General features: G+C 41.8%; 1 protein-coding gene across 4 annotated transcripts in view; it reads right to left on the bottom strand.

The window, feature by feature from the left end:
* Positions 1-12267, bottom strand: part of gpd2 (glycerol-3-phosphate dehydrogenase 2 (mitochondrial)) — a 54007-nt gene that overhangs the window by 12625 nt on the left and 29115 nt on the right. For all 4 annotated transcript variants that reach the window (XM_060918659.1, XM_060918660.1, XM_060918661.1 and 1 more), the window contains exons 8-11: positions 12027-12171; positions 11248-11441; positions 3371-3505; positions 771-946 (exon numbers count right to left, since the gene is read on the bottom strand). In XM_060918659.1, the coding sequence (XP_060774642.1) occupies positions 771-946; positions 3371-3505; positions 11248-11441; positions 12027-12171 (650 nt within the window). The remainder of the gene's footprint in view (positions 1-770; positions 947-3370; positions 3506-11247; positions 11442-12026; positions 12172-12267) is intronic.

Genomic DNA, 12267 nt, shown 5'->3' with positions numbered 1-12267 from the left:
CGTTAGACGCTTGGAGAAAAAAAAACAAACAGACAAAAAAAAAAAAAACCAAACCGCAGCACTTACTTCGATTCAAAGCCTTCTACCAAAGGTCAAGTGCTGTCAGAAATATCTGCATGCTGACCTTTTTAAATATGCCGCAAAAACAGCGCCTGTCGTAGAGGCCAGGGCTCCGCTGAGCTCATCCCGGCTCCTAACGAGGGCGATGCCGCTCTTCTATCCCGACTGAACCTCGGGGGACGACAGCAAACTGGAGTCAATCTACTCGGAGGGTGGCGATCAGAAGAAAAGGACGGCTCGCTTCCTCCGGTATCATAAAACCATCTGAAAATAAAGCACGCATCCTAATAAACGACTCTGAGCGAAGGCTATACGGCTAACAACTGTGTAATTCGCCTGGTTTTATCAGAACCAGAAAACTGTTCAACCCGGGTCCATTTTGAAGAAAGTAATCACCGACAGGGTGGTGAGACGAAGCCGAGTTACAACTTCCACCTCTTACTTATTCCTCTTATGCGACATCAACGATTACAAATTTTCATTTATTAAAGGACGTGTTGTACTTTTTCGCCCGTTATAGATACGTTTAAAAATGATGTGGAAACAAGTTCTCGAAGCTATAAACAGTCGCTCCTTCACCAGCCTCCCCCGAGGATGAGCTGTTACTATAGAAACAATGATGTATGTTAATATTAACCTGTGCATTTTTCGTGCTCATAACGATAATTCAGTCCGGTGTATTTGGGTGATGTTGCGTTCTGAAAGCTGACCTCGTTCTCCAGACCGTAGTCTTGGACCAGTCTGATGTAGAGGGTTGGGGTCCAGTCCTTCCCTCCATCCAGGATCAGTCCCGTGGTTCTGTTCGGTCCGGCTTGAAGCTTGTGTTCTTTTATCGCAGCGTCCAGGGTCTCCTCAGCCATCGAGCGATAGGTGGTCCACTTACCACCTGGAAGGACAGAATCAACATCTGAACGTTTGAAATGTGCATTAAAGGATATGGGACATGAAACATAAATGCACGCTATATCAGTTTCTTTCCATTAAAAATATGAATTAATTGCATCAACAAATACAAAATCATCTATTAAATTCAGCAAAATCTTTATATTCGTGAAGATTATATGGCATTTCTGCTCGACTTCCGATATGCATTTTCGACAACCGGAAGAGCCGCTGTCACGTGATCATACGTCACAAAAACTTTGGGGCACAGCACAAGCGGGTAGATGAATGGAGAAGTGGATGACAAGAAAATTGTTTTTATAGTCTTTAAAGTGCATTGGACATCATACATTGGACATCATGGTGTATTGTGCTGCTTATGGTTCCAATAATTCCAATGGGAAATGCCCTGGAGTAAGTTTTTTTGCATTCCCCCTACTGCCGTAGAAAAAACTTTGCACCTACTGTTTCCCACAAACTGTGTTTGGACCATTTCACAGAGGATTCTTTCAACTTTAATACTCAGGTACTGAACGAAATTAATTGCCAAGCCAAATTTAAGAGGCTACTTAAAGATGGAGCCGTTCCCAACGTCCCAATTCAGGAACAAGACGGCGGAGTGAAACCAGAAGTGCTATGGCCACCACGAGGTGCATTCGCTAAGCGTCTGAAAGCCGAGGTAAGGATTAGTATTTTAATTTTGGGTGTATCAATTATTGATTATCATAATTCTGACTCATTTACTCTTATATCTGTCCTTCTTTGTTTACGTACCAAATCGAAGAGTTGTGGTGAAGTTGTAGAAGAGTTTTTTTTTGAACTTTTATTTCATTTTATTAGGGCGGCACGGTGGTGTAGTGGTTAGTGCTGTCGCCTCACAGCAAGAAGGTCCTGGGTTCGAGCCCCGTGGCCGGCGAGGGCCTTTCTGTGCGGAGTTTGCATGTTCTCCCCGTGTCCGCGTGGGTTTCCTCCGGGTGCTCCGGTTTCCCCCACAGTCCAAAGACATGCAGGTTAGGTTAACTGGTGACTCTAAATTGAGCGTAGGTGTGAATGTGAGTGTGAATGGTTGTCTGTGTCTATGTGTCAGCCCTGTGATGACCTGGCGACTTGTCCAGGGTGTACCCCGCCTTTCGCCCGTAGTCAGCTGGGATGGGCTCCAGCTTGCCTGCGACCCTGTAGAAGGATAAAGCGGCTACAGATAATGAGATGAGATGAGATTTCATTTTATTATTCTATATTTTATTTCTACTATTGTTTAATTCTTATTATTTTTCTTGGCTGTGTGACGGCGTTTCACCATTTTGAATGTTTTCATCTCGGACTCTGGAAGCATTGTATCTCAATCAATCTCGAAAAATATCAGCAAAAAAAAAACTAGCTTGCAACGGACTTTAGCTAGATCTATGATGAACTTTCAATGTATGATACAAAAATAATACTTCTTTCAACAGATCATTAGCCTTTGAGCAGAATTGTTTTTAACTTACCAGGAAGTGTTATCGAGCCGACCGCTTTCAGTTTCATGGGGATTGAATGAACTCTCACTCTCAGAATCATCTGACCCGTCAGAGTAAAGACAAGATCCATGTTCATGTGAATTTCCAGCTATCGGTTCGAATTGATAGGGTCTAACTTCACATCTCTGTGAAACATCGGGAATGTCACTTTTCGATGGTGTCCATTTCGGTAACCTGTTTACATTAGATTCCCAAGCGCTGGCTCCTTGGAAAGTTTTTGTTACATCACGGGTCACGTGACCACCTAGCTCATTAACGAATCCTTGTTTTACGCTGACGTATAAAAAAACTTGAATAATGTGATGATTTTCACATTTTTGACGCCCTGCAGTGATTTAGATGGCATTTCTTATGTCCTTTATACATAATTATACCCAGAAAAAAATCCATGTCCCATATCCTTTAAATGCGACTATAAATGGATAAAAAGTATGTCATGTCATCACACCAGCCTGTCGCTGATTAGTTTCCGAGAACAGCGTGAACAGTTTCCTGAAACTGATTTCATCAGATTCAAAAGACAAAAACACTACCCTAAAGGCTTTCCAGCTGTTCCTCTAGGAGAACCCTTAGAGTTCCTATCTACAGCAGAACCCTACAACAGACTGTGAATACCAGAAAAGGGTCCAAGCACAGGCAAAAAACTGAGCCAACTTATTATATTTATAGGGTTTGGAAGAACCCTTAAAGAACCCTTAAAGAACCATTTTTTCTGAGATGAATGAGAACTGATGTAATTCAGATCGAAGTGAATGATACTCGTGCGTCACTTCTGACGATGGGAATGAAAGGAAGGCGACGCTGACACAAACACACTGCACATCCTACACCAGAAGCGCTCTGAAACACGTAACAGGACTTATTTCCTCAAGTGGCGAAACAAAGACATGACTGTGTTCGGCTGAACTGACCGGCGATGGTGACCAGGCCGCTCTCGCTGATGTTGACGATGTGGTTGCGGCAGATGGACTGGGTGTCTTTAGAGTTGGGGTCAGTGACCAGTGGACGGATGCCGCTCCAGGCTGCCAGGACATCTCCTCTCCGCACTGAGATGACACAGAACACACACACACACACACACAGAGTGAGGGCAGTGGAAATGTCGTAGATATGAGCAGACTGATTCCAGCACTTCATGAAGACGCCACGTCTGGTGTTTAGTTACCGTATGTTCTGAAGCAGCTGATGCACCACACTTCCATTTGCACAAACACAATGACAACGGAACTATAACATCAACACACAGAGAAGATGTGTGCAAAGAAAAACAACCCGTTATTCATACATGAGGATATAGAAGACAACGAGCCAATCATTTATAGGAAACAGGGACACGCCCCTCTGTGTGTGTTGACATAAAGCATCGTCCCCTTTGTTGGCATTAAGTGAGTAAATATGGAGATGAAAGCTGTATTTGAGGAACGTTCAACCTGGCAAATTAACAAAAATATTAACGATGATAACAGCTGCAAGTGTGGAAGTGTGGAGCACCTTTCTCAAGCAGGGAGGAATAAATAAAGGCTGAAATTATTTGCTACAAATTGGTGCTGCATTCACGCTGTATTCTCAACACATCCCATTTTTCCCATCTTCCATTATTACACATCCCATTATTCCCACCTTCCATTATTCCAACTTTCCCGTTATTCCACCTTCCTTTATTCCAACTTTCCCATTATTCCACCTTCCTTTATTCCAACTTTCCATTATTCACACTTTCCTGTTATTCCACGTTCCTTTATTCCAACTTTCCTTTATTCCCACCTTCCATTATGTCCACTTTCCAATATTACACTGTGTGCTTGCCTTTGGCTGCTGTGTGCTTGAGCAAGCACACTAATGACAGAAGTTACTTCTAACAAATTGGTGCTGGATTCACATCGTATAGGAATAACCATTATTCCCATCTCCTAACTGAGGAAAAACACCTTTGACTGAGAACTACAGTACGAGTTTTGGGTTGAGAGCTTACAATAAACCACGGGTTGTACTGCGAGCTCTGATCCTGAACCCACAGTCAGAAGCACCAGAACCAACATCAGTCGGTTTTAGGCTACACGTACAACCCCGATTCCAAAAAAGTTGGGCCAAAGTACAAATTGTAAATAAAAACAGAATGCAATGATGTGGAAGTTTCAAAATTCCATATTTTATTCAGAATAGAACATAGATGACATATCAAATGTTTAAACTGAGAAAATGTATCATTTAAAGAGAAAAATTAGGTGATTTTAAATTTCATGACAACAACACATCTCAAAAAAAGTTGGGACAAGGCCATGTTTCCCACTGTGAGACATCCCCTTTTCTCTTTACAACAGTCTGTAAACGTCTGGGGACTGAGGAGACAAGTTGCTCAAGTTTAGGGATAGGAATGTTAACCCATTCTTGCCTAATGTAGGATTCTAGCTGCTCAACTGTCTTAGGTCTTTTTTGTCGTATCTTCCGTTTTATGATGCGCCAAATGTTTTCTATGGGTGAAAGATCTGGACTGCAGGCTGGCCAGTTCAGTACCCGGACCCTTCTTCTACGCAGCCATGATGCTGTAATTGATGCAGTATGTGGTTTGGCATTGTCATGTTGGAAAATGCAAGGTCTTCCCTGAAAGAGACGTCGTCTGGATGGGAGCATATGTTGCTCTAGAACCTGGATATACCTTTCAGCATTGATGGTGTCTTTCCAGATGTGTAAGCTGCCCATGCCACACGCACTAATGCAACCCCATACCATCAGAGATGCAGGCTTCTGAACTGAGCGCTGATAACAACTCGGGTCGTCCTTCTCCTCTTTAGTCCGAATGACACGGCGTCCCTGATTTCCATAAAGAACTTCAAATTTTGATTCGTCTGACCACAGAACAGTTTTCCACTTTGCCACAGTCCATTTTAAATGAGCCTTGGCCCAGAGAAGACGTCTGCGCTTCTGGATCATGTTTAGATACGGCTTCTTCTTTGAACTATAGAGTTTTAGCTGGCAACGGCGGATGGCACGGTGAATTGTGTTCACAGATAATGTTCTCTGGAAATATTCCTGAGCCCATTTTGTGATTTCCAATACAGAAGCATGCCTGTATGTGATGCAGTGCCGTCTAAGGGCCCGAAGATCACGGGCACCCAGTATGGTTTTCCGGCCTTGACCCTTACGCACAGAGATTCTTCCAGATTCTCTGAATCTTTTGATGATATTATGCACTGTAGATGATGATATGTTCAAACTCTTTGCAATTTTACACTGTCGAACTCCTTTCTGATATTGCTCCACTATTTGTCGGCGCAGAATTAGGGGGATTGGTGATCCTCTTCCCATCTTTACTTCTGAGAGCCGCTGCCACTCCAAGATGCTCTTTTTATACCCAGTCATGTTAATGACCTATTGCCAATTGACCTAATGAGTTGCAATTTGGTCCTCCAGCTGTTCCTTTTTCGTACCTTTAACTTTTCCAGCCTCTTATTGCCCCTGTCCCAACTTTTTTGAGATGTGTTGCTGTCATTAAATTTCAAATGAGCCAATATTTGGCATGAAATGTCAAAATGTCTCACTTTCGACATTTGATATGTTGTCTATGTTCTATTGTGAATACAATATCAGTTTTTGAGATTTGTAAATTATTGCAGTCCGTTTTTATTTACAATTTGTACTTTGTCCCAACTTTTTTGGAATCGGGGTTGTATATGACAAAACCGCAAAGACACAAACCGCTACGCTCCTGACACTTTCCCCCTCGTGCTGCTTTTTAACTCCATCGACACGCCGTGAACGAGTCCTGAATCGGTCTCCCTATTGCAGTGACATCTCCGGCATTAATTATTAAACCTGAGTCGCATTTCGATCGAGAACGCACCTGCCACTGTAATATGCAGGTTGATATTTCTGAATGGGTACAAAAAAAAAGAAAGATAGAAAGAAAGACGGCAGGCTCATTATCAAAGGGCATCTCTGAAACATTTATGACAAGGCTGGGCAGCTGAGCAGACAGCAGGCTCAAGGAGGCAATAACACACACACACACACACACACACACACACACACACACACACACACACACCAACCATGAGTATTCCTTAATACCGTACATCACCTACCTATGTAACTCTAACTGGATAAAAAGTATGACATGTCAGGGTTTAATTAATAAAGAAATGTAAATGGCTGTAGTATAAGAGGAATAAAACACACCCAGATGTGGAGTTATTGGAAAATAATGAACTTTGGAGTGGTGAGTGCAACTCTGCGTCATCAAACTGCCCTGACGTTGATTATTTTCCTATAACAGGATGCCACAGAGTGTTTTATCCCTTACTTGAATAAATCTTGAAATGACCGAGTTCAAGCGAGAATCACAATGAAGTAAAAAAAAAAAAAAAGCATCGTGTACCGTTTGGTTACAAGATTTTAGAGATTAAACAGGAAATGAAGAAAAGATGTCATTGATGTTGTAGAAGAGACATCGATAGATAAATAGAGCGTTTCTCTGATTTGTCGGACTTGTCTGCTTTATTCTAAGTGCCCTACGCTAGCTGCTAACATCGAATCTGCTGCAGCTCACTTTCAGTCCTGCGTGTCCCTCCAGAGAGTCGCTGTATGACCAGAATGGTGACTATCACCAAGCTAATGAGGCGCTTAACCCCGACAGGACGCAGCGCCGCTAATCTAGCTAATCCGCTTCTGATTCAGGAAGAGCTCTACTTCTATCAGCTCAATCAATCCAACAATCAGTCGTGGCACTCCGTCCAATTAAGAGGGCTGCTCCGAAAATCAATAGCTCCGCTCTCTGATGAGGATCCAGGGCAGTTAGCTTTTATTTGCTCGTAATAACCTTCCTTCCTTCCTTCCTGCCTGCCTGTCTGTCTGTCTACAGTCCCATCCCCAACCCACCAGAGGACAGACACGTGGCACACGGGTGGAAAGCAGGGTGCCAGAGAGGCTCGGGGTGAGATGCGTGATAATGCCATGGTCGTAAGAGTCGTTTCCACAAAGCCGCAATCAATGTTTATAGTCTGTAAGAGCGAAAACTTTGCTCTGTGAGTGCTCCTTATTACGGATTTACTTTCATAATACTTTCATAAAAGGTACAGTGCCTTGCAAAAGTATTCATACCCCTTGAACTTTTTCACATTTTTCCACCTTACAGCCACGAACTTAAAAGTTTTTTATTGAGATTTTATGTGCTAGACCAACACAGAGTAGCACATAATTGTGAAGTGAAACGAAAATGATAAATGGTCTTCAAAATTTGAAACAAATAAAAATCTGAAAAATATGATGTGCATTAGTATTCAGCCCCCCTGCGTCAATACTTTGTAGAGCCACCTTTTACTGCAATTACAGCTGCAAGTCTTTTGTGGTATGTCTCTACCAGCTTTGCACATCTAGACACTGAAATTTTTTACCCATTCTTCTTTGCAAAATAGCTCAAGCTCAGCCAGATTGGATGGAGAGCGTCTGTGAACAGCAATTTTCAAGTCTTGCCACAGATGCTCAATGGGCTTTAGGTCTGGACTTTGACTGGGCCATTCTAACACATGAATATTCTTTGATCTGAACCATTCCATTGTAGCCCTGGCTGTATGTTTAGGGTCATTGTCTTGCTGGAAGGTGAATCTCCTTCCCAGTCTCAAGTCTTTTGCAGCCTCCAACAGGTTTTCTTCCAGGATTGCCCTGTATTTAGCTCCATCCATCTTCCCATCAACTCTGACCAGCTTCCCTGTCCCTGCTGAAGAAAAGCATCCCCGTAGCATGATGCTGCCACCACCATGTTTCACAGTGGGGATGGTGTGTGCAGGGTGATGAGCAGCGTTAGTTTTCCGCCACACGTAGCGCTTTGCATTTAGGCCAAAAAGTTCAACTTTGGTCTCATCTGACCAAAGCACCTTCTTCCACAGGTTTGTTGTGTCCCCTACATGGCTTCTTATGCCTGTCTTTCAACAATGGCTTTCTTCTTGTCACTCTTCCAAAAAGGCCAGATTTGTGGAGTGTACGACTTATAGTTGTCCTGTGCACAGATTCTCCCACCTGAGCTGTGGATTTCTGCAGCTCCTCCAGAGTGATCATGGGCCTCTTGGCTGCTTCTCTGACCAGTGCTCTCCTTGCTCGCTCTGTCAGTTTAGGTGGACGGCCATGTCTTGGTAGGTTTGCAGTTGTGCCATACTTTTTCCATTTTTGAATGATGGATTGAACAGTGCTTCTTGAGATGTTCAGAGCTTGGGATACTTTTTTATAACCTAACCCTGCTTTAAACTTCTCCAGAACTTTATCCCTGACCTGTCTGGTGAGTTCTTTGGTCTTCATGATGCTGTTTGTCCTTCAGTGTTCTCTAACAAACCACTGAGGCCTTCACAGAACAAGTGTATTTATGCTGAGAGTAAATTACACACAGTAGGACTCTATTAACTAATTAGATGACTTCTGAAGGCAATTGATTGCACTGGATTGTATTTAGAGGTATCAGAGTACAGGGGGCTGAATACTAATGCACACCACATTTTTTAGATTTTTATTTGTTTAAAATTTTGAAGACCATTTGTCATTTTCGTTTCACTTCACAATTATGTGCTACTCTGTGTTGGTCTATCACATAAAATCTCAATAAAAAACTTTGAAGTTCGTGGTTGTAAGGTGGAAAAATGTGAAAAAGTTCAAGGGGTATGAATACTTTTGCAAGGCACTGTACATCCTGGCTATTTTTAAAATAATAACCGAGCTAACTGGTTGCGTCCCGGCCCTTACGGCTAGCAGATAACTAACTAGCCTAGCACGCTCTCTCAGTCCTGCAGAAGAAATACAGCTGGTGATGAGGGAGCTTGTGAGACATCACTGTCGCTTTAGAGTCAGAGTCATGTGACTTGAGAGTACGCAGCAACAGCTGAAGTGCGCCGTCACGTCACGCACGTAGAAACGTACGTAATAAACGTCATACATCTCCTCGTATTTGCTCACTGACAAGGTTTTAATAATAATATAATAATATACAATTTATTTAGCACCTTTACAAATATGCTCTAAGTGCTTTATAATTACAAACTCGTAAATAATAATTCAATAACTAATTAAAAAGACTAATAACTAAAAATAAGAGTAAAATAAAAAAAAACTACAGATTAAAAGCGAGCTGAAAAAAATGCGTCTTAAGTCTGGCTTTGAAAACATTAACGTTCTCGGAAATACGCACATGGTCAGGCAATTTATTCCAAAGAAACGGCGCACGTGAAGAAAAAGACCTAAAACCATAATCGTTCAGTCTGTAGGAGACTGGGACGCCGTCCACACGTAGCCGGGTATCTGCTAAATCGAAGATATTTTTCTACGTTTTGGCCTGTCATCCACATGAAAACACATCAAAAACGAATATTTAAAAAAACTCCGGGCAAAGTGAAGATTTTTGAAAACTCCGTGTATGCCTTTTCGTGTAGACAGAGATAACCGGAGGTTTGCGTTTTAGAACGTCACAATCTGCACCAAAAAAATGACAACAAATCTGCCCTGACGTCAAACGTGCGACCTTTGTTTACTGCAGAAGCCAGATTAAGCATGGACAAAGAGTAATGGATCGGAGTAGTGCCTTGAAAGCGTTAATTATTGTGCAGGTGCTATTTACATGTTTGGTGACTGACCCCTTGAAAATCGTTCCTCCAGGAACGATGACGTTTCAGTTGTCAAGACAACGGAAAAACTAAAACTAAAGTTACAACGTTTATCAACAAAACAAGTTACAACAAAATCTTTCTGTTTTGTATTTTAGTTTTTACGTTGTCTTGACAACTGAAACGTCATCGTTCCTGGAGGAACGATTTTCAAGGGGTCAGTCACCAAAGGGTTAATTTTAGAAGCCCAACTACTGTTCCAAAAACAGGGTCAATATGTCCACATATTTGATTTGACAAGATTCCCAATCAACGTTTTCTTGCATCTTTTGAAGTTTATACTCCAAAATTGTGTTTAGAAGCAATTCTGTCTCCGAGTCTGTCCAGACGAACGAGCTTGGCGCCATGTTTTATGTTTAGGCGGAAGTGACGCCAACAGAGGGCTATTCTGATGTGATTAGGGGGTAGGATTTGGGGAAATAATGCCATCTACAGGTTTGGAATGCTTATGAATGTGATTGAAAACGCAGATGTTCGGTTATGTGTGGAAGGGATTTTTTTCGAAGACGAGGTGGTGTGGATAAAACATTTTTATAAACGGAGGGGGGGAAATGTTCGGTTTTAAAAATACCCGGCTACGTGTGTACATGGCCTGGGACAAGCCGGATAGCAGAAGTAAAGGAACGTAAGTTTCTACACTGTCAAAAGCTCTTGTCAGTAAGAAGGCGCAAGACCATTCAGACATTTAAAAAAGTTTCGTTGCATGTTTTCTCACGCGGCCCCTGTGCTGCAACCTGATTGGTCAATAGGTTAAAAACAGCAACAACATGCTTGCGTGCTTTACTTGTCAAAAACTTTTTAAAAGCGAACACATCCTGCTGTATAAAATTAAGTGTAAAACATACGATGGTGGATTAAAAATTTGTAATTTGGATTAAAAAACACAATAAAACAGATTTCAAGCTTGCCCCACGTCTGCGAAACTCCCTGTTTTAACAGTATGAACAGTATATAATATTTTATTTTATTACGATTAAAACAATCTATACATTTACCTCATTTTCCCCCCAAGGGTAACAATAATTTTAGAACTAACTCTAATTGTGCGTAAAACCCAGTTTTACCCTTTTTAATCAATCATCGACACTGCTTATTAAAACACTTCTTTTCGGATCACTGAGTGGGCGTGACCGTGGCGTCGGGTGTACCTTCCACGTCGGGGCTGAGGTAATGTCGGACCTCGCTCAGGATGAAGTTGATGTCCTCCTCCATGGGGATGGGGTGGGCCGTCACGTCCGTGGGCGTGTCTGTTGTCCCGGCGATAGTCATTTTCTCCCAGGGCAGGAAGAAGATGACACGCCCATCGCTGGTGGCGGGATCCAAAAGCCCCATGTTGTCTGGGCTGCGAGATGTTCGATACAAAAAGACAACATTTTTAACATTTAAGATATTATATAAAATTAAACTTAAACACGTAGTTATGGATTTATTATTATTTAGTAATTAATACTTTTTTAAATACATCTTTCAATACATTTATCAATTAATTGATAGATAAATAAATGCATCAACATGCATATGAATTAAAATTAATTAATTTATAATTATTTAACTATATTCGTTACATATTAGGTGTAACTATATAAGTTAGTTATTGATTGATTTATTGTAAAAAAAAATAAAAATAAACTTATCAAAGGATTTATTTACGGATATATTTTGTCTAATTAGAAAAACCCCGCCTAAAGGAAGCTCCGCCCATAATCATGAAGAGATCCTTTAATAAAGCCTTCTTTTTACTGTTTACTTCACGTCTAAATTGATACTTTAATGCAGTTAATTCCTGGCTGATAAACAGATTGAAGTGTATAATGATGGATTTAGTGAATTATAACGTGTCTCGTGTTACCGTGACATTTTTATTACATCAGAATGAGACTTTATCTATTAATATTACTTTAATATACAAAGATTGTGTGAAAATGACCTGTAGTATCCGGGGATGACGATGTGCACTCCGGCGCTCGGCTGGCAGATGTTGGCTGCTTTCTGGTTGTCCATTTTGCGCAGCGAGTCAGTGAAGGGGCCCGTGGCGTTGATGACGCACTTGGCACGAACGTTAAACTCCCGGCCTGCAATCAGCCAGAATTCGAAAATAAGAGCAGACTCCTCGGGGGAACTGCCAGCGACCTGAAATCACTCGCATTAAACCGATCCCGAGTGTGAGC

Source organism: Neoarius graeffei, chromosome 4 (genome assembly GCF_027579695.1).
Source record: "Neoarius graeffei isolate fNeoGra1 chromosome 4, fNeoGra1.pri, whole genome shotgun sequence".
NCBI lineage: Eukaryota > Metazoa > Chordata > Actinopteri > Siluriformes > Ariidae > Neoarius > Neoarius graeffei.
This window is presented reverse-complemented; position numbering and strand designations above follow the sequence as displayed.